The 26391-nt window shown below is 50.4% G+C and overlaps 2 protein-coding genes across 2 annotated transcripts; one reads left to right on the top strand and one right to left on the bottom strand.

Moving 5' to 3' along the window:
• The first annotated feature begins 3464 nt into the window (after window positions 1-3464).
• Window positions 3465-22084, top strand: LOC122369503 (ubiquitin-conjugating enzyme E2 W-like). Its single transcript, XM_043344300.1, has 7 exons — window positions 3465-3693; window positions 4227-4318; window positions 18674-18765; window positions 19338-19440; window positions 20149-20304; window positions 20746-20821; window positions 21185-22084. The coding sequence occupies exons 2-7, from the start codon at window positions 4301-4303 to the stop codon at window positions 21196-21198; spliced, it is 459 nt and encodes a 152-aa protein (XP_043200235.1). The 5' UTR covers window positions 3465-3693; window positions 4227-4300; the 3' UTR covers window positions 21199-22084.
• Window positions 22085-22877: 793 nt separating this feature from the next.
• Window positions 22878-26150, bottom strand: LOC122369494. Its single transcript, XM_043344288.1, has 4 exons — window positions 25903-26150; window positions 25457-25605; window positions 24165-24342; window positions 22878-23571 (listed from the first exon to the last, which is right to left on the bottom strand). Exons 1-4 carry the CDS (start codon window positions 26032-26034, stop codon window positions 23452-23454), a joined length of 579 nt encoding a protein of 192 aa, XP_043200223.1. The 5' UTR covers window positions 26035-26150; the 3' UTR covers window positions 22878-23451.
• Between the last annotated feature and the right edge of the window lie 241 nt (window positions 26151-26391).

Below are 26391 nucleotides of genomic sequence, written 5' to 3'. Positions count from 1 at the left end.
AAATTTTGTACTTTTGCTTAATTGAGAAAAAATAAATATACAATTGTTCAAAAGAGCGTTTTCCGCATTCATCCTTCATTGTTTTATGAGGAATATAGACAGTTTAAATCTTTTTTCTTGACCGCAATTCGCACACGCACTAAATAAAAAGCTGGAGTTTTGTGCGTTCGTAAATCGTGATTTGAGAAAATAAATTGAAATAATCTTTTACACTTTTGCTTTACAATCATTTGTCAATGCAGATAAATGCATAAATTATTCGAAAATAGGCATATCTTTGAAATATTATGGTTTTCCACAAGCAAATTTTTCCAAAAACTTGAACTATTACAACTGACGAACGCATCCAATAATCTGGATGTCTTAGGATGAGTTCGTCATTTTTTTCTCAAGGAAATACGATACAGTTTAAGCTACTTTACCGATTTATTAGGGTACTTTTGCCAATGAATTAATAAATAAATGACAACAATTAATCTCATTATCAACCATACTCGGAAGAATTTTCTTCGCATAAGCGCGAACGCATCCGCGTTTTCATGAAAAGTAACGCCTGCAGATGACAGGACCGCTGCTTTATGTTTCGCAAGGTGGCGCAGCGCGCAGGGTACCGACTACCGAGGCTGAGGTCTCCAGACTATCCACCACGATTTAGCTTGGAAATGGCCAATGGGGAAGGTCTCACCCCAAAAAACGGACGCCCTTTTACACAGCTGCATAACGAGAATGAATTATTGGCAAAGCTGACCATACGTCCCCTCCCCCTCTCCGCCCCAGCTCAATTGGAAATATCGCCTATTTTCCTTAGTCAGTTATATTCTGACTTATTTCTCACTCTTCCCAGTAAACCTTAACATGCATGATGCAGATGTCCACTGCGTAAGTCGTGTGCTTGCGTAAGTGTGCCAACTATATAGTGTTGCCTACACTCTACAGTGCCTACTGCTTCCACCGTTGTCGTTATAATTGGTGATTCTCAGGTCAAAAGTTACACAGTGGTCTCAGAGAACAATCGTTTCAACAAATTAACGATTCAAACCGTTGCATTCTACTTATATTCCGGTCAGTTCTGCTACTAAACGATTCCGGCAAAACACTCTTTAGGTTATGTATTAGCGAACCACCACACAAAATTCGCCCAATCAATGGTCAGTTATTACTGCTGGGCTGAACCGTCATACGCTATATAGCCTATTGCAGTCAATATTTTCAGAACGATACCGACTGACGAAACACAACGTATTCGCGGATTCGCACATACGTTGGCACCCAGGTGGCCTGTCAGCAGCCGCACAAATTGAGATGGTACACCGTAAAGCATTCCTTTCCACACAGGCACAAGCACAGGGACACAAATTCTCAAAATCCAAACTTATTCCAATACTGGTCAAATACTAATAGGCATAAAGTTTTGAGGTTTTCTCATGTTCATTCTTCTTTCAACACACGCGGCAGACTGCAGCAGAACATCTCACAGAGCTGCGCTGGATGCAGTCATGAGCTGGGACACGGTTTGTGACCAATGACCGATCGGGGGTACCAGCCTCCTCCCGGCACGCGATGCACTGGCCGCCGCGCAGTCGATGTCGGGGCACCGCCGGCATTCGCCGACAGGGTTCCATCCGATTCGGTGTATTGGTGGCAGCCCGAACAGTGACCCACGCGAAGCTGGTGGACGTCGATGGCCGATGAGCGATGCCCTTCCGCGACCGGCGGTGGCAGTCGGTCCCACATCAAGAACAGATACCAGTCATGCGGTCAGTCGGCGACGGCGCGGTCGCGAGCCGATCTGATGGTCGCACGGTGGGCGTTGCCGACGTCCACCGGGACCGTCGACTGGGGGAGCGCGGCCGCCTCTTGGCCGCCGCCTCTGGTCGGCGCGCTCGTTGCGCTGTGGGACGGCATCCACTGCAAGTCGTTCACTGTGAAGCGGTCGTTTGACCGGACCTGGCAGGCGGGGAAAGGGGGCCTCAGATGAAGTAAAACCATCCCTCAGGCCAGCTTGAGCTGGCTCTCCACCTCACCATGTTAGATAAGCGGACACCCTCGTGATCATCGCAGCGATGATTGCCAATTGGTGTGTCATTATGGGAGAGGATGCCAGCCTCCTTTACAAGATAGTCTGCCTTTAATATAGTGCAGCCCGACCCATTGCCTGTGGCAGCAGACTGGGCTTGATAATGCAGTGCAGGACACACCAAACGTAAGCGGCCATCTGTACCCCATGTGCAGTAGGGCTGACTCAAGAGCCCAGAGTTGCCCTCCCCCACCATTCTGTGCACGTGATAACTGGATGGGACATGCCATGGTCAGCATCTGTTCAAAAGCTTCCCTAAGCATGTAAAGCTCCACTGGCATGCTCAAGCATGGTCACAGTCAGTTCTCACTTCTCAGTTGAACCTCCAATGGAAACCCATCACAAAGTAGAGATCAGGGCGCCTCTCACACTGCAGCACACTTAACGACTGAGGCACCATCTCATCACTTGCAGGTGGTTCTTGCCAGGAGCAATGCCAGCCACGCATATCAGGTGATAACAGCAGTGTACAACTGCAATCTACAAGCATCCATGTTCTTTCTGGTTTTCTCCTGTTGAGATCCACTGCCATGCATGAACTTGATGGGCCTTTGTTGCACTCCTCCCATGTGCAGACAGGTTTCTGCTGAAACAAAGCAAAGCAAATGTGATTAATAATGGCCCTGTTTCACCATCCAGACACTGTGTGCACTGGTAGCTACGGCATACCATAGCATCACTCAAATGACGTTGCATGTGATCTCTTAGTTTATGATGAATCGCGTTTGGAACAGAGTGAGAGGTTCTGAAAAACTGTACCAAAAACAGAGGTTTGAGTTCAAATACTGCTAGCATGCTGCTGGTGCTGGTACCGCAGCATGCTAGCGTTCTGGGATGCTGTCATAGCTTAGCGTCACAGTGAAGTTTGTTGACACTGCCATGGAAACCCAATGCTCTGACACACGCAGCGCACTGCAGTGCTCTGCCGTGAAACACCACCCATGAATGTTGGTTGCATGACCAGGATCGAAGCAGTGTGGCAGACAGTGATTTTAATTTTAATTGCACTTCCTAGAGATTAACAAGTTGTTGGTGAAATTGCTATTCATTATTCCTATTACCATTGTCTAAATTTCACATTTCAAGACAGCATCAGCATTGACATGTTATGTAAATAAGGTTTAGACTTCATGTGGCCCCGGGTTCAGCTATTAAGTAGAAGAAGGGCAAAAAATTGTCAAAAAAAATATTTTAAAAAAATACCTGCCCTCATCAACACCTCATCTACTAATCACATATCTCAATACAATAAAACACAGATGGGTTAAACAACAAGGCCCTAAAAGCAAAAACCGTTTGAATAACAATGTAATATTTTGCAACCGCTGCACCATTACTGTCACGTACGCTATCCCTAGATTGGTTGCTGGTAAGTAGTGGTTGTCGTCATCAACTCGTCATACAGCAGCTGATTGGGATGGGCGGGGCCTATTTTTATCCAGACGATAGAGAGAGCCCTCTCGTGACGCGAACGTAAACAGAGGAGGACTCCGCTCGCTGCCCTCTTTCTGTAATAAATTAACTTAGACACGGTGAACGTAATCAATGCATATTTACATTTGCTTAACAATTACAGCACTTTGAGGAATATTTGAAATACCGCTCTTCACCGGCAGGTAAGCTCTCGACCTAAAATCAGGGTGTGGTATTGGAATCATGCTAGGTTGAGACAAATCTCGAAGCAATGTTGCTGGTATCGGTAACCCTGGCGTCAATATTGCTGGGGTTAACATCTGAGGGGTGTTCACGGGCACCGCACACTGCTGCGTGCGGTGTGTGCGGTGCGTCCAGCAGCCGTGCGGGTAGGGGATGGGTAGGCGGTCCTGACGTCACGGCTGCGTGCGGTGGACGGTCCGCTGTGGCCAGTCCCGACCGGCCACAGCGGTCGCTGTGTGCGGTGACGGAAGGCTGACGTAGGGACGCAGTGGGCGGAGCTTGGAGGCTGTGTGCGGTCCGACCGCACACAGGGCCCGTGAACAGCCCTCTGTACTGTTTTTAATTGTTCAGCATAAGCCCAGAGCTTGTTGATCGTAACAATGCCACTGACTTATATTTGAGGTGAAATCACCAAGCTGGAATCAATTGGTAGACAATAACTAGGTACCCCTACGACTCTGCCACTAATTGTATATTGATATCTGTTTTCCAGGTCTTGATCTGCTGGTGCTGAGAGACTGAAGGGATTGTGACATCCAGATCATCTGATCTTCATTCATCCCAACCATGGCTAATCCTGCAGAGGTATGTGGGATGACGGTGAAAACAGGGCGCCTGGGGCGATTTGATCAAGGTTTGTGAAATTTACACGTGACGTTTGGCATATAGAAGGCCCTTGGAGCGGGAGCAGTTCCAAATGTCTCGTGACTAATATGCCCTCCGGCGCCCTGTTTTCACTGTCGTCCGGTATGTGCATACATTTTTACAATCCAAGTGACAGTTCACGAGTCACATGTTTCCTGCCCTCAGAAGTTGTGTTGTTGTGCAGATTCTGAAGACCTGTTTCTCACACATTGATACACCTCTCATGTCACTACTTTCAGTCTGATATTTTGTTGCTTATCTCCCTAAATCAGATTGTGAGCTCAGAGCTGGGCGCTACCTTGCTTCTATAGTAGCAAGGTAAAAAACATCCCTACCCCTTCTTTCACATTCCCAATTTTTAAATAGTGCCTACCTATCCAGTGCTTAAAAAATAAGTTGGACCAACTTTTTTTTATAAATTTAGCTCGAATGTTTGAATGGACGGATTGACAGAGCCGGAGCCCACGCTAAGCAGAGCTTGTTGCGTAGACCCCGACCCCTACTATCCGATCGAATTTGACCAAACTTGATTCAGTTTGCAGCATCATTATTGCAGAAAATTAGGATAAGTTTCATAAGGATGCATGTACCTACAGCACTGGCATGAATATGCTCATGCAAGTCATATAGTGACAAGTTGACAACCTGGTGACATATTCCTTGAAAGTAAAAACTCTTATTGTGGTGTTGGACTGAGCTAGTGTCTGAGTCTGAGTGTGTCCAAGACATTAGACTTCAATGCTTGTACCTCTTTGCAAATGCATGTTGAGTGTGTATGCCTATGTGGTTACCCTTCTTCCAACAAGTAATGATGGAAAGGCCATTGGCCATCAGTGGCTCTCAATTTACTCAAATGTGACATCAGATTTTGTCATTATTTTGTGTCTGAGATCTGATGCATTATTAATAATTTAGAATTAAAAATACCTAGCTTTGATAGATAATCATCTTAGGCAAGTTATAAAGTTCTTATCAACGAGTTAACAAAAGTCCAGCCCTTTATTTGTCATCTAGTGTAAGCGTGTGGAGGTTGTATCCTCCATGAAATGTCAAATGTATTTATATTGAGGTTGTTGAGCTCAGAGGATTACGATTTGTGGCCTTTGTAATCGAGTCATTTTGGTGCCCATTATTTGTTGTGACATTGGTGGCCGGGGCCCACTTAGTAGATCCGCATCCCACCCTGGGTCCCCATCGCAGCTCTGGCTCTCCAACTTTGTGAAACTGATGGAGACTGTTTTTACATAGTGTTGTGACGTGTTTTCTTATGATATGTTGTGCATTGATACTTTGGATGTTTGTTTTCCGAACGTAATTAGTTTTCGGTAGCGGCGCCCCGTTTTATTGCTGTATGTTAGCGTGGTTTTGTTTCCATGTAGCCCGGCGGTGAGATATCAACCCTTATCGTTTCATCTCTCATTACCAGCCCCTTGTCGGTCGGTCCATGGACAATGACAGCTGTCAGCTGATGCGTTCAGGGCCAGCTGGCGTCTTGTCAGCGAAACGGAACGTTTCTGGTGTTTTAGGTTCATTCCCGTGGTGCATTCAACTCCTGATGGACTTCGCTCGCTCACACATTTGATCTTAGATTACATGTAATTACACCTACCGGGTGATCATTTTTGAATGATACAAAAAGAAAGTCGCCACGTGCAAAGATAGGACAAGATATTTTGATTTCACGTGCTGGTTTACATGAGGGACATTTGGACATTTTGTTTTTTTATCAACATTGTCCAAGTCCGTCCTAAGGTACGGTAAATATCATCCGTTTTATAGCATACCCTTTTTGGACATCTTAGTGTAACGATGCAATATCTCAGCTGGATGGCTTTGCAACACAACAAATTTTAGTTCATGGCGCATGTGCAAAGGCAATAGCACGGTTATACAGTGTCCTGAAATTGATTTTTCGGAGAGTGTGATTGAAGCCGCAAGGACGTCACTATTTCAAAAGGACGTCGATATCGGTGCGGAGCCTCAGCCACTGAAGATCCCTTAAATCTCTTAAAATTAACGATTTTCACTAGCAATTTTGACCAATAGCACCTCAAGGCACCTCAAAATTCAAATGATCATATATAGACACAAAGTAATGCCAGTTTACCCCTAGTACAATACAAATTTCAATCATTCACCACAAACATCAAAACAACACTTTGAAGATGTTTAGTTCTTGTCCATAATCGTCAATAAAAAATATACCTTACCTTACCTTACGGTATACGGGTTGTGGGAGGCCAATTTGGCCTGTGGGGCCCGGTCTCAGCGAGCTCCCAGTGCTTATCGACAGTCAGCCTCAGGTTGGGTAAGATCGGGTTCAGGTGGGAAGGCTTTGCATGGTGTCAGCCCAGTGGGCATCCAGCCTGGTCTTGAATTGGTTGACTGACGTAGCTGATACGACCGCTTGCGGGAGAGCATTCCATGGGTTAATAACACGTGTACTAAAAGAGTGTCTTCGGATGAACGTCGTGGCCCGCGGTTTCGCTAGTTTCCACTCATGGCCTCTTGTTCTTCCTGAAGTTGATCTGGTGAGCAGCTTCTCGGTGGGGACCGCCATGCCACCATGCAGAATCTGATAGACGGCTATCATATCACCCCGTTGACGTCTGTAGTATAGCGAAGGGAGCTTCAGCGCGCGCAACCTCTCTGGATACGACAGGTGTCGGACAGTTTGTACCAGGCGAGTAGCTCTTCGTTGCACCCGCTCAACCTTCTTCTGGTCCAGCTTACTAAACGGTCCCCATACGAGGTTCCCATACTCCAACAGCGGTCTCACCAGTGTCTTGAATAGTAATGGGAGGGTGTTTGAGTCCAGGTTCGCAAATGACCGCCTGATGACCGACAACACCTGAGAGGCCTTCGACACTGCAGCCGCTGTCTGCTCATGAAACTTGAGTTGGTGATCTATGATGACGCCGAGGTCCTTCTCTACGGTCGCCTCGCTGATGGCACTGTCTCCGAGGCTGTAGTGCATGCGAGGGTTTCTGGTCCCAATGTGCATAATCTTGCATTTACTTGCGTTGAAGCGGAGGAGCCACGTTTCCGACCAGCGAAGGAGGGCGTCAAGGTCCTGCTGAAGAGTTGGCATGGAAAGCGCAGTAGGAACGCGGCAGTACATCTTGGTGTCATCGGCGAACATCCGAACGCAGTTCGTTACACATTCGGGTAGGTCGTTAACATAGATAATAAACAAGGTAGGACCCAAGACAGATCCTTGAGGGATTCCGCTTGTAAAGGGGGACCAGTCTGATGCGTCTCCCTGGACCTGCACCCTCTGCAAGCGGCCAGTCAAGAATGATCCTATCCACCGTAGGAGTTTGCCGGAGATGCCATATGCCTTCAGTTTCCCGAGGAGGCGCTTATGAGGGACCGAGTCGAAGGCTTTTGCAAAATCGAGGTAGCATACGTCGACTGGTTTACCATCCTCAATAGCTGCGCTCCAGTCGTCCAGAACTTCCAAGAGCTGAGAAGTACAAGACCGCTTCGGCAGAAACCCATATTGAGCTGGGTGCAGCAGGTCATTGTCAGTCAGGTGCGAGATCAGTCGGTCTCTCACCATGGACTCAAGTATCTTGGAGGGGACAGAGGTGAGGCTCACCGGCCGGTAGTTTCCCGGGGACCGTTTGTCTCCCTTCTTGTGGATCGGGATCACATTCCCAGTCTTCCAGTCCGGAGGAAGGATTCCGGAGTCCAGCGACTTCCTGAACAGAGTGCACAGCGGGAGAGCAAGGCCGTTTGCAGATTCTCGCAAGGCTCTAGGATGAATGGAGTCCGGTCCTGGGGCACTGGTTGTCTTCAACGAGGAGAGCTTCTCAGCAACAGTCGCGGGCGTGATCTCAATGTCATCAGCTGGTTGACAAACCGGCTCGACTGTCAGTACTGGTAGATCATCGCTGCCTTCCTCTGTGAAGTTACTGGCAAAGAACCTGTTCAATATACAGGCTTTTTCATGATTTGATGTAGCGACTTCGCCCCTTTCGTCCCTGAGGTCACCAACTCCACATCTTGTTTTCAATCTTGATGACGTGTACCTCCAGAAAGCTTTTGGATCGTCCTTTATCCTTGATGCTAGTTGTTTTTCGAAGCTCCTACGAAGGTTTCTCGTTAGAGTTCTAAGCCTGTTGCGACACGTTGCGTACCTGGCAAAATCGATCACATCTTTAGACCTTATGTAGATCTTCCATAGCTGGGACTTCTTTTTCTTCAGCTGGATGGCTTGCCTGTCCATGTACAGGTTTCTGGACCTGAGGGCAGTTGGCACTGCTCGGGTGCACAGCTTGACAGCCCAATCCCATTTGCCCTTGAAGAAGGAGTAAGCGTCAGTCAAGTCCATGGAAGTCATATGGCCCCAATCGATGGAGGCTAGGGTTGTAGCCAGTAGATTGAAGTCCACACGGCACCTCTGGTCCTTGGGAAGAATTTTGGCTGCTGAGTAGCATACCAGTGAAAAACGAAGAACTACATGATCACTGTTTCCCAGGCAGGGATGGTATTCAACATTTCTTACCATGCCCTCTTCATTGGTTAGTATAACATCTAAAGTGCTTGGAGCTTCACCCACTCGGTATCGTGTCGCCTCTCGAACATGTTGGTAAAGAAAGCAGTCGTGAATGCATTCAATGACAGCATGAGAAGGATGAGTCTCAGGGGCTGTGGACACCTCGCTTTCCCAGTTAATTTGGGGGAGGTTAAAATCTCCCGCAATCATCAGGTGGGATGCTCCATGATTACATGCCTCTTTCAATGTACTTGACAGCTGTTCAGTGCTTTCCTGTATGGGCCCGGAGGGACTGCGGTAAATGCATCCAAGCAACAACTCATCCTGTCCATGGAGGCCAACTTTGAGCCACAACTGCTCCACATCACGTTCGGGGAATGGTGCTTCATATACAATGAGTGAGCTGGACACATATATGCATATTCCCCTCTTCCCACTTTTTCCAAGCATTGTATGTGAGGGGTCAAAATTGCTGAAAATTGTAAAGCCTGGGATGTGCAACAAAGCAGGTGAGATAGGAAGAGTCTGAGCTTTGGGGATGACTTCCGTGATCATAATTATATCAGGCATAGGTGGAGAATTGTGCCCAGCCGGGGGTGCTCGGGCGCAGCAAATCCGCCGCCGCCTGGCGGTGACCTTGACCCGCGCCGCCCGGCCGCGGCTCCAAAGCCAAGCCGGCGTGGAATTGGGAGAGCTCGAGCACCCCCAGTCCAGCACAATTCTCCACCCGTGATATCAGGCATATTGTCACAGATAGCCATGCACAGGTCGTCCCGCTTACTAACAAACTGGTCGGCATTTGTGTATAACACCTTGAACTGTGCACTGTCCGCTGAGTCAGTATGTCAATACTGACGTGGTCTGCTTCCGGAAGACCCACTACCAGCATGGCTGGGAGCATTCAGAGCTGGTTGTTCTTGGACGAGAGAGTCTACAGGTTGACTTTGTTGCCTGTTGGAGCTTGAGACTTCTGGTGCGACTGAAGCTTTTTCACCAGTCTTGGCTGCGGTAGTATCTGAGCTGGTCTTGTCATGTGTGATGGGTTTGGCAGATCCCTTCATGATCCTGCCCTTGAAGATGTACAGCTCTTTCTCTCCAGCCATCCTGCGGCTGTTGAGTTCAGCTCTCAATACTCGGTTCGCTTCTCTTTCCTTGAAGGTCAAATCAGGAGAGATATATATGTTGCTCCACCTGGCACTGTCCCTCAACTGCCTCGCACTTTTGAGAAGCTCAATCCTAGTCTCTACGTTTTCCAGTGTAGCAATCAAGAGTCTAGGTTTGCCAGGTTGCACTTTGCCAGCTCGGAAGGCTTTCGTAACTCTGATGTTGAGTTTCAGTTCCTCTCTGACCAGCTTGATGAATTCCACTTTGTCCCTATCAATACGCTCAGCCGGTGTTTGGCCTTGATCGTCTTCTGGCAAGTTGTGGACCACCACATTGCACTTCCTCCTTTCTTTGTCATTGTGGCTGTCAAAGATACTTGCAATCTCCTTGGCTGCCTGAGATCCTATGTTCACTGCTGGTGCTGAAGTTTCAGCTGGTTTGATTTCCCTGACAGATTTGACAACCTCGTCACAGGTACCTTTCACAATGCTAGCATATGAATCCTTCATTTCCTTCTGTTCCTTGAACGAGCGTTCAACAACCCGCGTTTGGTGAATCAGTGCAGTCTCCTGCTCCTTGAGAGATCCCTGTACTCGCTTCATGTGCTCCATAAACATAACTGTCAGACCCTCCACTTTGCTCTCAAGGGTTGAGATTCTTTCAGTCTGACGAGTGATTGTGTCAGTCTGTTCAGTTATCTCTTCCTTCTGTAAATATGCTTCAACAAAAATCAGCCCAAGAGCCAGCGGCTATCACTAAATATTGACGTCATTGGTAAGAGCAATATTATATCGAGCAAGAGGAGTGACGTAAAAAAAAAACAGACGTCCAAATAAAGAGATGGAAAACAGTTAGGAAAATTAATTTCCATAGCTTCCTGTTACGAAATTCAATTAAGAAAACTCCAAGGTAGACGCTGAATTTTTCTTGGCTGGAAAAAATAAGAAATCATTGTGCACTTTTCAGTTTTGTACCGACGTCGATTGAATGGGAATGACAAGGTCAATCGACGTCCCCAACATTGCGTGTATTTTTAAGCCAAGGACGACATACTTTAATTAAAACTGTTGAAATTCGGTAACTTTATTTCAATTCAAATAAATAAACACAAACTTTTTCCCCAACCACTATCAACACACGCAAAATTAACTACTTTTGAAGGGTATGTTCAAGGGGCAGCGCTACCCCGTTACTGTGACCTTCTGAGGGGAAAAAATAATTAAATATGTTACAGTGATTTGATACAAAAGGTATGTTGGGTGCTTATAGATAAATGTCGAAGTAATATATTCGCATGATTATTTTTTATCTATACATTGCACAGCTACTGAAACTGAAAAGTGGAAAACGACGTCCTCAGATCCCTCTATTCCAGTGGTCGGCAGGTCATTCGGGGTCGTGCCCCCTTTTTGGGCGCCAGGCAGGGCCATTACCCCCACCTATACCAGACCCCATTGCTGACACAACCAAGTTTACTGAAATTCCATACCGTCCTGGAACTCTGGGTATTTGTGGATTTCCAATGCATCAAATTTAAACCATGACACTTCCTCCACAAAACATTTAATACCTATATCCCAGTAGCGGCGGAGCACCTTCAATTAAGGGGGGGGGGGGGCACTGCCGACTTTTGGTCCCATTCTTTCCATGCAACGCCATAGGGCTAATGTTAAAATGCAAAAATCAAAGGGGGCACGGTGCCCCGCTGCCCTCCTCGTTCCGCCGCCTATGCTATATCCCATTTAACCCTTGTACGTATAGGGGCGGCGGATGGTTTTTCGTTAAAAGCTCACGTAAAAGGCATTGGATCACGACCAAATTGTACCCTCGAGCCCATCATTTTTTTTTTTTTTTTTACCAGCCCGGAAAATATCATGACCTGAAACCAGTTTTACCAAAAGAAAAATAACCGCCTGCCTCAAGACCACTTCACATACGGAGCGTAAACGCGATGGGCTCGTAAGCGGATAGGGCTTTACCGTTTACGCTCCATATGTGAAACGATCTTTAGGCAAAAAATTCCGGCAGGCGGCTATTTTTCTGTGGGTGAAACTGGCCTCTGGACCCATAATGACCGTTGGCTTATGAGCTTTTTCTGGAGATCATCTTGAGCCATAAAATCTCACTTCAAGAAGTTATAGCGGGTCCCGATTTTCTCGACACTTGCCATTGCCGTCTTGAATGAGACGGAATGACCAAGGACCTTAAAAATGGGCAACAGCGGCTTCCTATTGTCACGGGTAGCACGCTCGTCTTTTTTATGCACAGCTCCATCTCAGAGTCCGAGAGGCCGCGGGGGTCCGATCCGACCGACTCCTCCCCCTTACGTTAGCGGCTGTTGAAACGCCAACAGACGGGCGACGGTTAAAAGTTGCCGCTGCTTTTATACGACTGTACGGAGGGGTGAGATGGTGAGGCGAGCAGGTACATGAAAATTGGTATCTAATCAATGTGTGCTGTGCCTTTGGCCTGGGCTAATCTTTGAACCCTGGGATGCAACAGTCACGATGGCTCCATCACTGGAGCTACAAACTCTAAAAAGATAGGCTTTCTCAGAAATAGAATCCTTCATTACCCCCACCGAAAGGGCTCCATTACCCCCAAAGGGGGCATGCCCGACCATTTGCCGACCCCTGCTCTATTCCGACGTCTTTTCTCCTTCATATGGCAGCTATTACCTTCACATGATAAAGGAAAAAACCTATCCATATCTGACGCACAGAAAACGAAAATAAAACCGCGTTGTTTACTGTTGCGGCAGTTGGCCAGCGGTGTAGGAAAGGGGAGTTGAGTATAAGAGTGGGTTTGTGAGGCCTTGGGATATATTTATTGTCATTTTGCATAGCCGTATTTTTAGGCCACACAGGTGATATTTCTTTTTGTTGGTTTGCTTTTGGTGTTCGATATACCTGTCGACTTTTATCTGTCAGGGACGTCGTTTGTCTTTCCGGGACGTCACAAAGAGAATCTGTTCGGGTGTGGGTTTCCACCCAATTTCACGAAAATCAGGACACTGCGGTTATACGGGCTTCCTGGAACCTGCAAAGGATCTTGGAGTGCACGGAGACACTAAGAATAACAAAAATTCCGAAGTGGACATTGTTGATGGAAGTGCGTTCGAGTGCACTGGTTTGGCGGACCCGGGGACGGTACGGCCTTCTAGAGAATGCTGTAACCTGTCGTTTGGCCGGCTTTGTATGACTAATTCACGCGTCTCCGACACTCTTTTCAACAAGAGTGTGCTTCTCCACACACATCCGCGCCTGTCATTGAGTTCCCGTGCCCCAAAGCTGGTAAGCCTGCAGCTTGCGAATAAGCGAGCACGACCGCCCGTCTTACAGCCCGGACTTCTCGTGACTGTACTTGAGTGTATGGCCTCATCTAATGACAGGTGTGGTCAGATGTGAGCCGAAGACAATTGCACATCTAATAGTGGTAGAAGGAGACTTTACCCGGAGCATGGGACGGCGATAATCAGCAGAAAATGGTCAGACAAACCGGCATCGAGCGGAGCTCAGCTGGTCGGCGGTCCGCGAGGGGTGCATACTTTGGGCATCTCCTCTAAGCTGGCTATTGACATTAATGACTGACTGTGTGTTCCAGATAAAATGTCCCACCGTACGTGTTCGATGGGTGTGTTTGGTTTAACTATCCAGCTTAACACATGGCTGATATTAACAAATGTTTTTGTATCATTCAAAAATGATCACCCAGTTTTGTAGTTTTTGTGTCACATCTAGAGCTTAGTATGTGTATTTTAGTAACTAGCTTGTTTGTAGCGTTCGTGGTGTAGTTGTGGGGCTAAGGAGGCGACTGTTACGCATTTCAAAGTGTAAGAAAAGGAAAGCACCCGTGTAGTGTATCGAGTACCTAGTGCATCGGGTGTCCGAGGCTCGGCATCGGGCCCCCGGTAATACGAGTGTGAGGCGGCCGCACCCTGCTCGGCTCCAGTCAGAGCCAGCAGTCGAGAGGCTCCGCCCGGCCGCACAGCACGACAGTGCCTTAGTGTTTTGCACCGCGAGTTTGTGAGAATACATCGGAATCCGGAGACGGCGGTGGACATCACATCTGGCGACGAGGATGAGATCCTGAATACTACCGACGATGAACGTCGAGGGGGTGTCGCCGCCAACTCCGTTCCTGGCGAGACCAGGAAAACCAGCACTGCCCTGGAGTGACTGGATTTTCAGTTTCCACAACTACCTGACTGCCCTGGGAGGTGAGGCCTACAGCACGGAGAGGAAGACGGCTCTCCTTCTGCACTGTGTCGGCGCCGAGGCGCAACGGGTGTACCGTACCCTACCGGTCCAGCCGAGGAGAGAAGACGAAGACGAGTTCCATGCGGCTGAGCGGCAGCTCGCCGAGTTTTATGAACCTCAGGTCAACGTGATCGCGGAGCGGTTCTTCTTCCGGCAGCGACGGCAAGAGTCGCACGAGCCGACGGCCGACTACGTGGCGGCGCTGCGCCGCCTGGCAGTAAACTGCTCGTTTGGACAAATGACAGACGCAATGATACGTGACCAAGTCGTGGAAGCAACAGTGCATCCGATTCTCCGCGAGCGTTTTCTGCAGGATAAGGGCCTGACCCTGGACCGCGTTCTGGAGATCGCCGAGGCATTCGAGCGATCCCGACGCGAGGCGACCGCCATGGCCGGGCCGGCGCGGCCCGCCGCCGACGGAGCGCAGTCACTGCATCAGATATCTGACGCTCGTCAGCGCCGCGGGCGCCGGCCCTGGCGACCCGCCCGGCGGCAAGACGACCGCCGCCCCGCCCCTGCCCAGTTGCAAGCCGAACGTCGCCCCGGACCTGCCCAGCTGCAACCGGACACGTGCCCCAGCTGCGGTCGGCGCCAGCACAATGAGCGCGGTCGGTGTCCCGCTACCGGGGCCACGTGCAGGCAGTGTGGGCGGACGGGTCACTTTGCCGTGGTCTGCTGGTCTGGTGAACGGAACGACGACAGAAGGTGTCACGAGCTGACTGTTCTCTGCTGCGCCGTACCAAATACTGATAAGATGATGTGCGAAGTACAGATGGAGGTACCAGGTATCACGCAGACCGTGAATCTGCAAGTTGACACGGGTGCCACGGTGTCCGCTTTAGGACTCGGCATCGCCAGACGTCTCTTCAAAGGCAGTCGTCTCAATAGAACGTCTGCTCGTCTGTTCGGTTTTGGTCGACACCAGCTTCAAGTGCTTGGCACGCTGCCAGCGCTGGTGACCTACCGTGGACGGCGAGCCAACACAGAGTTCTTCATCATAGATTCCGACGGTGAAGAAGCCGTCATGGGACTGGACCTGCTGAAGCAGTTGGACGTAAACCTGCACCCCGCGAGTGGGGCAATCGATCCGCTGGCGGTCACTGGGAGCGCAGAAGTCCCGGAACCGCCACCGTCTCAGCCCGACCCTGGCGAGATATGCTCACTGACAATGGTCCGTGGCCACCCCGAAGAAGCGGACCTGCATGAAGACAGCTCCGCTGAAGAAGAGGTGATCGCTCTTCTGACAGATGAAGAGAGCGTGCTGACCGAGCAAGACGTCCGCACCGCGTCAGCTGCTGATCCTGAGCTGCAGCAGCTGCGTCATCAGATCAAGCGCGGCTGGCCGAGCAGCGCCAAGGCCTGCCCGGTTGAAGTCCAGCCGTACTTCAAGATGAGACACGAGTTGTGGGTGCGCAACGACGACGTCATCCTGAGAGGAGCCCAACAAGTTGTTGTGCCCGTTCAGCTCCGCCGCAGATACCTGGAGCTGGCGCACAGCGCGCACGACGGAATCGTCCGCATGAAACAGGCGCTGCGGAATCTGGCGTGGTGGCCCGGCATCAACCGTGAGGTGGAGGAGCTGTGCCGAAGTTGCGAGCGCTGCCAGCACAGCGACGCAGTCCTCTCCCAGCGCGCACGCCCTGCGCCCATGCAGCCAGTCGACCTGCCGGACCGCGCCTGGTCGAAACTGGGAATGGATATCGTTGGTCCAATCAACGGAGCACCAGCGACTGCCCGTTACGCCATCACTCTGATTGACTACAGAAGCAAATGGGCGGAAGTCTGCCTGACGTCATCGACTGAGACTGAAGACGTCATCAAGTTCTTGTCAACTGTGTGGGCCAAAGAGGGCTATCCCGACGAGATCGTGACGGACAATGGGCCTCAGTTCACGAGCAGGGAGTTCACTGCGTATCTGGCCGCCCGAGGGGTGAAGCACACCAAATCGTCCGTCTACTGGCCTAGAGGCAACTCCGCCGTAGAGCGCTTCAACAAAACGTTCAAGTCGTGGATCACAGACTGTCCACCAGCAGCGTTCATTGACGAGGTACGCAAGAGCCTGGCGGTGTATCGAGCCACCCCACACACGACAACTGGGAAGTCACCGTCAGAGCTCCTGCATGGACGACAGATGAGGCTGAACCTGCCTGTCATTCAGCCGTCAACACCAGGAGCCGACAGTGTGGCGTCTCGAGTTCGACGCCGACAGCAGTCCAACAAGAGGTCCTACGACCGCCGCCGTGGCGTGACGACGCCGCGCATCACTGAGGGCGACTACGTCTGCGTGAGACGGCAGGGACACCGCTCGAAGACGTCCTGTCGGTTCACGTCTCCGGTGCGAGTCACTGGGCGCGTCGGTCCCGCAACGTACCGTCTGGCTGACGGCCGGACCTGGAACGCCGCCCATCTGGCCCGTCTCCCATACGCGCCGGCGTCTCCCTCAGCATCTCCCTCCGCTGGGCCCGGCGAGACCACGTCGACCGCCACGACTTCCGAGGCCGACGCCGCTGGCCCGCTGACCTCGCTCGCCGCTGCTTCTCGCCCGTCGACCGAGACAGCTTGCGAGCCGTCGCCGGACGCCGCCGATGTGAGCGTGCAGCGTCCCAGGCGAAGCGACCGTGTCTGTAGACGACCGGACTACTACGTGTCGCAGTGATGCTGTTCCTTTTTTTGCGAGAGGGGGGGAATGTGTAGTGTATCGAGTACCTAGTGCATCGGGTGTCCGAGGCTCGGCATCGGGCCCCCGGTAATACGAGTGTGAGGCGGCCGCACCCTGCTCGGCTCCAGTCAGAGCCAGCAGTCGAGAGGCTCCGCCCGGCCGCACAGCACGACAGTGCCTTAGTGTTTTGCACCGCGAGTTTGTGAGAATACATCGGAATCCGGAGACGGCGGTGGACATTACAACCCGTATATTGTCATGGGACTTGGCGTGTTATCCTTTTTTATTCGACGTGTGACGATATGTGAGTTGCACACTGCCTGGCTGATAAAGCCTCACTATCTACTAGTATGCACTGGCCTATGTGGGCCTGTTCTCTAGCATCACATCAGCGCGGCCGGGATCACATTCCCCGTTGCTCAGGTGGCCGCCCCTGCCACTTTACCGCCCATCCACCGCCACCCCGGCCCTCCCGAGCTCCTACCTGCCACCTGGGACCGAGGTCACTGGCCCCTGATTGCTGAGTGAATGGAATTCGACCGACAGGTGGTGGCCGTTCCATGTCTTATCTCATTCCGTGCCGGCGAGAGACACACTCTGTAGAATTGAATTTGCCGCCGCAAAGTACCAAATGCCAACTCTGGTGCCGGCTGGGACGCCATATTTGCTCATTTAAATGCATTGGGGTATGCTCCGTGCCTGGAGAGCTTCAGAGTTTGAGCATATTCACGTTGGTTATTTTCGTTTTGCATGAGCTTTCATGGGAGGCACGTCAAGACTCAAGAGCTTGGTGCGTGACAGTCCACGTTGGAGTGAAAGTCACGATATGATCCAGCGCTCACGATATTCATTCATTGAGACAGAGCTTGTTCGTTGAGGTGCTTGACTACTGTTTCTCGGTGGAGAGTTGCTAGTCTGGAGCACGACTCTACTCGAGAGTGAGTCAACTCGTCTTGTTTTCTCTTGCGGTCTCCTATCAGCCACCTGGCGTTGGTAGGCACCCATCGTCTATCCGTTCGCATTTTACCGTCAATTATCGATCATCCATTGTTGTCATGAATCGTCCTCTGTCCACCATCCACCATTTGCAACAATCTTCCACAATCTACAGTTCATCGTCCACCATCCACTGTCCACCTTCCCCACATAATCCTCATCCCCCCCCCCACACACACACACCGTAAACCCTCCACTGACTCCAGCCACTGAGCAGGGTGCCGACTTTCCCTATACGACCGGCGCTGGCTTACTGTCACCTGTAGCCGCGCTTTGGCACGGTGGTAGGCTGACTACCGGCCCCTGACCAAGGGAAGCCACCGTGACCCACTGTCAGGTGTTATTGGGTATTGGGGATGTTCGGTTCAAGAATGATGGCTATGTGTTTCTAAGGTGATGGATGCGCTATGGAAGATTATTTATAGGATAAAGATGGCCAGTGTATGAAGTTTTTTGCCGTTCTACTGTCGCTGTAGCCATTTATCGCCTGATCTATGTGTTACATTTCATGCGGTGTTTGACCTTGATAGGACAAGCAAAACTCGATAATAAGTATGGACTGGTCCGTTGTCCACTGAGCGATCATTTGATAAACACATGTATGTTTGGCAGTAAAGGCTGGAGACGTGCAGTGACTATATGAACTGCTTGTCTGTGAAGTGTATAACCTGTGTAATGCATGAACGGGTGGGGCTGTATCATGTAGGTATATCTGCCTGGTTACCTGCTCGTTCCGTATGTCTGTCTGAACAGTGTTTCTCTCTGTCTGTCGTCAGCGTCGTCTGCAGAAAGAGCTGCTGAATTTGACGACCGACCCGCCACCGGGCGTCACGGTCGACCCGGAGGAAATCGGAGACAACCTGTCCGAGTAAGTCACGGCGCGCGGTGCGGTGCTCAGAGAGGGAGGGGGTTCCCCCGGTGACGGCTCAGGGAGGGGTTCCTGTACTGAATGGGGAGGGGTTACCGATACCGATAGCGAGTCCAGGAGTGGGCTTCTGTGCTGAGGGGATGGGAGGTTCACCGATAGCGGTCCGGACAGGGTATTTATGCTGAAGGGGAGGGTATTCACCGATGCCTGTTCAGGAGAGGGTGTTTGTTCAGTTCAGTTGTCAAGTGATGGTATTCGTACAAGCTGACGGTTTGCAATGCACATGCTTTCGCTGCAAAACAACCTCTCTGCGCTATCGACTGTGGAAGGATGTTGCGGCTTCATTTGCATACATACCGTCCTTGGATGCGATTGCGGAGAACCATTTTTCCATTCCATTCCAGAATGTTTATTGCGCATCGACAACCTATAAGTAAAACGATCGGAAAATGAACATGAATAACCGCCGCGCTTAGCAGGCGGGACGGCGGGAATGACTCGGGAAGCGCTGTTCGGGAGGCCCGGGAGCGGGGAGTGGGTGGAATCAGTCACTGACCTGACCTGACCCTCAGGTGGACGGTTTCGGTGGCCGGACCGGCCTCCTCCCTGTACGAGGGAGAAACGTTCCGGCTCAACTTCCGGTTCAGCCAAAAATACCCGTTCGACTCGCCGGAGGTGAGGCTTTTCACTCGCTCACTCTCTCATTCCCCCTCTCTTGCTTTCCCTCTCTCACTTTTTCTCATCCTCCCTCATTTTCTCTCATTCTTTCTAGCTCTCTCCCTCTCGCGCCCTATCTCCTCCCCTTCTGTTTTCTCCTTCTATCCATTTCTCTCCTTACTCTCTCCATCTTAATTGACCCACAGCTTGAACGCTAAATGCCTCATAGGAGCTCTGTCGGCCGGCCGTCCCCGGCCCGACCTAGCTGTGAACTGTGGGGGATTCCCAACCCAACTTCAACTGCTGCGCAGCGGAGCTGCCGCGGCTGATACAGCCTAGTCAGAAATGAAGAAGTGGCTATCCTTTGCCTCCGGCCAGGGCTCCTTGAAGGAGGCAACCTGCGCTGTTGATATGGTGCGATAGAGCTATGTTTTGACGGCGTTTAGGCACTGTGTGCTATGTGCCCGTGTATGTTTACGTATTCGTGTTTGGCATGCACTCCATCACTGCGCGTCCTGTTGAGGGTTTTTATGTCGTCCCGTGCCAGTTTCTATCGAACCGCAGCTCTGGAGTGCCTTTTTGCCCTCGGCGATATCAGCGAACTGTTCGGCCCACGAACTACGATAGCATTGAGCCCACTGACCGCCTCATTGGTGTGCATTACCCGATAACGCCTGCCACCTATCGACTTGTCGGTGAGCTACAGCTTTTCTGTCTATCCGCCAGGTGGTGTTTATGCGGCCCAACATCCCCGTGCACCCACACATCTACAGTAACGGCCACATCTGTCTGTCGATTTTGACGGACGACTGGTCGCCGGCACTCTCCGTCGCGTCCGTCTGCCTCTCCATCACGTCCATGCTATCCAGCTGCAAGGATAAGGTGAGGACGAGTGGATGACGAAGGAGTTCCTCTTCTCATACTGAGCATTGAGTAAAAAATGGCTCGCTCCTCTCCCGGTGTACCGTACGCTTTCCTGTGTAGGGTGTAGATTGTAAACTGATGGGCGCTGGGTTTTTTATGAGTTCTTGTGAATTTTCTATAGTTTTTTTTTAAAGAATGGAACGATTTCAGCGAATGGGGAGATAGGGTCGTCCATCAGACTCTGTTGAAGCTCACGTGGTCTCAGAAAACTAACTGTAAATGTGGATGATAAGCCAAAAAAATACTTTTTCGAACATTTGGTGGAGTTTTGCCTGTATACGAGCTTGTATCGGCCATTTCACTAGAACAAAACGTGTATTTCTTTCCAACTTTTGCATTAGAGTGTTGACTAATGAACAATGTGCTGACAGAACCTACTCGCCTTCCTCTCTGCTACAGAAGCGGCCCCCGGATGATGCCTTCTACGTGAAAACGTGCAACAAAAACCCCAAGAAGACTCGCTGGTGGTATCATGGTGAGTTACTGCCACAGAGCAAGCTTTGTACGGCTAGAGGCGCCTGCCTAGAAAATCAGATGGTATTTGTTATCACAGCTACTGCTCGCTTCAATCAGCTGTAGTTTGCTATCATCAGAAGTTAATGGCCTTGCCTGGACCTTTCTCTTCAGCCTTTTTTTACATACTTCAGCTAAACGTTGTACCTTCGAATTCTTGCCGATTTTCAGATAATTGGAAATTCATCCGCTCCGTCAAGTTTTTCGTTTGTGACGATCAATCTGTCCTAGTGGAAATCACTCGGGTTGATGCCTCCAGCGGTGGCCCTTTCCCTGGTATAGTTTCCGGACCACCTGTTCAGGCCAGTGGGCTCCTCTGTTGCAGACGACACTGTGTGATGGCCGGCGCAGGGTAGTCAGCTGATGACGCTTTTCTCTGTGATGGTGGCGCCGCACTGCGGAGACTGCGCGAACCACATGCACCGCACTAGCTCGGACCGCGTGCGAGTGAGTGCGTGGACCGGTCGCGGTCCCGAGAGCCACCCTGAGACCTGGGTTTTGCGGACAGACTAGCAGACCCGGTCGTGGGCCACTGTGGCCGTATTGGCAATACGAGCGACGGTGGCGACCTCTTTAAGTGGTGGCGACCTCTGCAGAATCAGTGACGCAGTGAGATCGATTGACAATCGCGCGGCGCGTGATGCTCGATTCCGTCTATGTGTTTACTTAGTTTTGTTTTATTTCTATGCGCGTGTGCAGATTATGTCTTGTATCGGGAGGGCTGCCAAGCTCTATTAGAGGGTGATCTGAGGACTTAGTCGCTGCTTTCGTTCTGAACTGGAGCAGAAGGGAAGAAGGTAGGTGTCCGTCCATCAAATAAGACACTGGGCCGGGCAGGATGACTGGAGAGCACAGAGATATCGGGAAACGTTGGTTGGTTATGTTATCCGTGATAACCAGGAGGGATGCAGCGGATCGTATCGTTCAGTTATCCGTGATAGAAGTGCAAACACGGGCGGTATTATGACAAAGCACAGTCAATCGTGAGTTGGGTCAACCTAGTTGGGTACAGCTCAGTCTGTAGCAGGCAATGAGGGGGTATCTATTTCACCTAGCGGTTGACTATCAGCTCATCTTACCGTTGCGACTGGTCGTGTGTCTCCTCTGCCGCGGAGACAATCCTGTCTCCGACGCTACCGTTGGCTCACGGCAGATATAGATTTTAATACGTGCAGTTGGTGTCTAGTAGTTGTGATTTCAATATATGGTGAGACAATCCGGCTTACGGCGAACCTCTTGGAACGGCCACTACGGGAGTAAGAGTGGTCCTTGCATGCGTTTGAATGCGTATTGACTGGTAGCTGGCAGCAACTTAAGGCATGTTCACTAGACGCTAACCGTTACACAGGCTAATTACACCCGCTTTTCTATGCTGTAGCTCAGTTTGCTGTTTTTAAAGCTACCGTTTGAGTATCGTTTTAGTATTATGCGGGGGTTTGCCGCGATGGTTAGGTATCACCTGACACTCTGGTCCGTTTTAGGTGGTCATTAAGTGTGAATGTCTGCCAGGGCGGCTCGTGGTGCCACTGTTATGTGCGTTGCGTGAGCTGCATAGCTTGACTAGTATTGAGCTGCACTGCTAACGCATAGTGCTGAGAGACTGGTCTGTATGCCTAAGCCGTGGTGCTAACCCATTGTGCTGACCACTGAGTCTTAGTGCTAGTTAGCCCATAGTGCTGAACGGTAGACATGGGCCGTAGTGCTAAGCCGTAGCGTAGGACGTCATTAGTGCTGCTTATGACTGTAATGCTGCCTGCTGGAAGTGGCGGTCATAGCACTTTACTCTATGGGACAGAAATATGTAGTCTGTATGACAAACTTTAACGGAACCTTTGACCTATCGACCGTACGCCCCCATAACATGCCAACTGCGCCGCAGGCACGGACGAAACGACTTCACGATATTTTAGCCACGGAAATAAGCGTCGACCCCGTTTGCTGATCCACTATAAACCTATTAAACTAACGCGGAAAGACATTATGTTTGAGAAGTACGTTTACCACATATGGATCCATGGTTTGCTTCCGCTTTCCGCTTATTTGATTCGATAATTTCTCGTGATGTGACGACGCACAATCTATTGATCCGCGCCGTACGGTTGACTTTGTTCTCGTAGGTCCCGAGTCGCATGTTATTGACACGCGCCACGGCAGGAGTGATTACTGAACCGGACACTAATAGAAATCCTCGACAATATTTGCCAGTCATATTGGAAACGTTATTTCGTGACAGTACCGGGGATATATTGAACAAAAAAAAACGAACAACTGAGGTGTATGTGACGGGAAGACTGAGAGGTAACTACATCACTTTGGGATAAGTACACTATTAGTTGTGAACATGTGAACATTGCGAATCCAGAACAGAACTGCTTGACCCTGGTCTTAGCAGACAGCAAGCCAGTGCACCGAGCTACATCCTGTGCGCAGTTGAAGCTCTTTGCCGAGAGCGCTCCAAATCTCCCCGCTTGCTTGCCTTCGAACTTTCTCAGTCGGTTCTGGCTTTGGAGCTCCTTGAGTGTGCGTTGAGTCGGAACTCCCTTGCTGGACGTTCTCCCGTCGATACCCCGGTGCGTGGACTCGTCCACCCCTTTACTCCATGTTCGGTGAAAGCGGCAGGCGCACCTGGGAACCGTCCACGCCCGTCAGGACGATGTCGTCCACGGCAATGGCGTCCAGATCGTGGTTAGCACGGTAGCCGAACACGCATATCTGAAAGACAGAAGAAAACAGGAGACGGTCAGATAATCATTTCGCGTTATCATTTTCACAGAATCGCCAGGCAATACCATAGACATAAAATCGATCATCGGAGAGGAGCTTATTGAAATTGAGAAGTTGCGTAAGGGCGAGACTATTTCAGATTCAGCACAGCGTCGATTGGTTATATCAGATCCTACAAAAGGTCTTTTCAGATGCGGTCGGTGACAGTCGCTATTAACAGCCCGTGGTTCACATGTACCGTATACCGTCTTATTTCCATCGTCTCAGACTGCCTCTCCCTTGGGCCACCTGTTCCTTACTCACATTCCCAGCGTCGTGAGTGCTGATGTACTATACGGCTGAACTCTCATAGCATCTGTATCTAATCCGTGCTTTGTGAACCTTAGTCTGGTTGGGACCAAAGGGCACTTCCCTCATTCTGGTCTGTTCAATATCAGGAGCAGCTTGCTCACCCATCGAGGTTACCTCGTTCACCCTACTGGTCTGGTAGAAACTGAGGGCTACTCACTCATCCTGGTTCTTCCACATCAAGGTCTCCCTCCTTACCGTGATCCGTTCAACATCGAGGGATCCTTTCTCACCCTGGTCTGCTCGAAGCGCGAGCTGGGCACCTCGGCCTCCGCCTGGCGCCACTGGTCGTTGTCGGGCGCCGCGAAACTGGAGAGGTCTAGGAACGGCAGGTCCTCCTGGCCGTTTTCCACCAGCTTCAGGATCAGGTTGGCCGAGCCGACCCACTGCGAGCGGATCCAGTAGCTGAACCTGTTGAAGTTGGCGGTGGACATGTTGAGGCAAAGCGTGAGATACAGAGATCGTAATTCGTATTCGTTTCGGGCTACACTGAGGTAAAAAATTGTTAAAAACCAAATATTTATATACTAAACATATATATCAAACCAGTGAACAAGGCTACTCAATAAAGCCGAAATATTTGGTTTTTAACAATTTTTTACCTCAGTGTAGCCCGAAACGAATACGAATTACTATCATTTACCTGAGGAAGATTAGAAATGACACTTCGTCAATACAGAGATCGATGGGCTTGTGAGTGTTGTGGATTATGGGGAATCTGTGTAGGACAAAACACGACCGACGGGCTTACAGCGGTTGACAACTAACAAAACGAGGGTAAAGGACGGACAGAATAAAAGACAAGCGACCCATCCCTATCCTGATGATTTGCTTACAAAAATGCACAAACCCACCGCCACAACTAGCACAGTGGTTCACAACTGAGCAACTTATGACAATGTCCGGGGCAGTTGAACTCGAGTTCAGCACTGTTAGCCATCGTTTATGCATGTTGCATTCCGCATACCGAATCGGACTGCCATCAATGTCGGACATAAGAGTGACGCTTGCAAACTGCAGGTTTGCATGGCGACTTTAAAGTCGCATGTTTAAGCAATGGACCGTAATCGTATTATGTTTGTACCTGAGAACTGAGAGTTTCAAAGAGTTGCATGTCCGGCACTAGGCAGAAAGCTATTTGGGTGCAGGCATGCCGTGCAAAGGAACATCAAATACTTTTCCTAAGAATGTGTCGCCATGCTGTCAGTCATTTAGAGCCAAGAATGACATGAAAGCAATCAGTGTACCCCGAAGCATTATCGTTAAGACATGAAGTTGTCGCCATAACTGAGCTAAAAGGACGAAATCAGTTGCGTTAGTTCGTTACGATGTAACGTTTTAACATTTTTTTTTTTACGTAAATATGAAAATAGGAGCACCAAAACAATTACTTCGCCTCTTGGTGTTATCCCTAGCTAGCAGTCACATAAGCCGACAAACATTTTTCCCACACGCACTGCCCCTTCTGATTTTCTTTTACGGGATTCTCGCTTACGAGTTTTTCGCTCACGATATTTCCACTCACGAGATTTTCGCTCCTGCCGGGAAGGCGAAGAGCGGGCTGTAGAGATGTCCTGCTGCGGAGACGCGTCCCTCGTCGGGGATGAGCATGGTGACGCCCTCGCTGCCGGCCGGCCGCTGCGGCACCTCCATCAGCGAGGTGTTCTTCCACACCTGCGGAGAGAAGCGCAGTCATCGGTGCGGTCATCACGAGACACATGTGTATCGGGATGCCTTTTACGAGCGCCTGCGGGGACAAAATCCTGACCATGTCACGGAAACAGTAATATGCCAGGGCAAGACTGTCACTGACTAGCTCCTCGACAGGCTGCTGATGAACTCGCTTAGCTCTGTGTCTGGGTGGTGGTCGCTGCTCTGAGCTGGTGAAAAAGATCTACTGTCCCGGACCGGTGGAAGAGAGACATGTTGGTTAGCGGTCTGAGGGGCAAACCAAAATCCAACTGAACTGACCCAGTGTCCGCCGTTGTCATCGCTCCAGGAGACCCAGTAGTCACCCATGCCGGACTCAAAGTGCTCGATCAGGTCACCGTGTACATTAGCGGCCAGCGCTGCCAGCAGTACGACCGTCACACTCAGCTGCATGGTGATGAGGTAGTTGAACAGCCGTCCTTCACACGCTCCTTGCTTCGCTCTCACTCAGCCCCCACACTGTCACCCAGTGAACCTCTACCAGCCACGCCGACCCCAGCTGTAGCTACTCGGCTGCACTAAATAGCGCCGTGTTATCTGCTGCGCGTGGGGCCAAATTGTCGCCCCCTGTACCCTCTGTGATGTCGGTGACGGCGGCTATCAGGAGACACCTGGGAGGATTCTGTGAGAACCGACCGTCCGCAGCTAGTCTGTCCAGCCTGGAGACTAGTCGGAAGTTGTCACTTTACGGCCATGGGCGATGACGATCCTTATTTGACAGATAATGTGATCAAGGTGCGTTTCTTTACT

Source organism: Amphibalanus amphitrite, unplaced genomic scaffold (assembly GCF_019059575.1).
Source record: "Amphibalanus amphitrite isolate SeventyFive unplaced genomic scaffold, NRLGWU_Aamphi_draft 000034F_arrow, whole genome shotgun sequence".
Lineage (NCBI taxonomy): Eukaryota > Metazoa > Arthropoda > Thecostraca > Balanomorpha > Balanidae > Amphibalanus > Amphibalanus amphitrite.
This window is presented reverse-complemented; position numbering and strand designations above follow the sequence as displayed.

Excerpts from the sequence above, each read along its gene's own strand:
- LOC122369503 (XM_043344300.1), top strand. Across the intron at positions 19,441-20,148 it reads ACCCGTTCGACTCGCCGGAG|GTGGTGTTTATGCGGCCCAA; the intron begins GTGAGGCTTTTC and ends TCTATCCGCCAG. Across the intron at positions 20,305-20,745 it reads TATCCAGCTGCAAGGATAAG|AAGCGGCCCCCGGATGATGC; the intron begins GTGAGGACGAGT and ends TCTCTGCTACAG.
- LOC122369494 (XM_043344288.1), bottom strand. The coding sequence starts at position 26,034 with ATGCAGCTGAGTGTGACGGTCGTACTGCTGGCAGCGCTGGCCGCTAAT. Across the intron at positions 24,343-25,456 it reads CCGGCAGGAGCGAAAATCTC|GTTCAGCTACTGGATCCGCT; the intron begins GTGAGTGGAAAT and ends CAACTTCAACAG. Across the intron at positions 23,572-24,164 it reads CGCGCTTCGAGCAGACCAGG|ATATGCGTGTTCGGCTACCG; the intron begins GTGAGAAAGGAT and ends TCTGTCTTTCAG.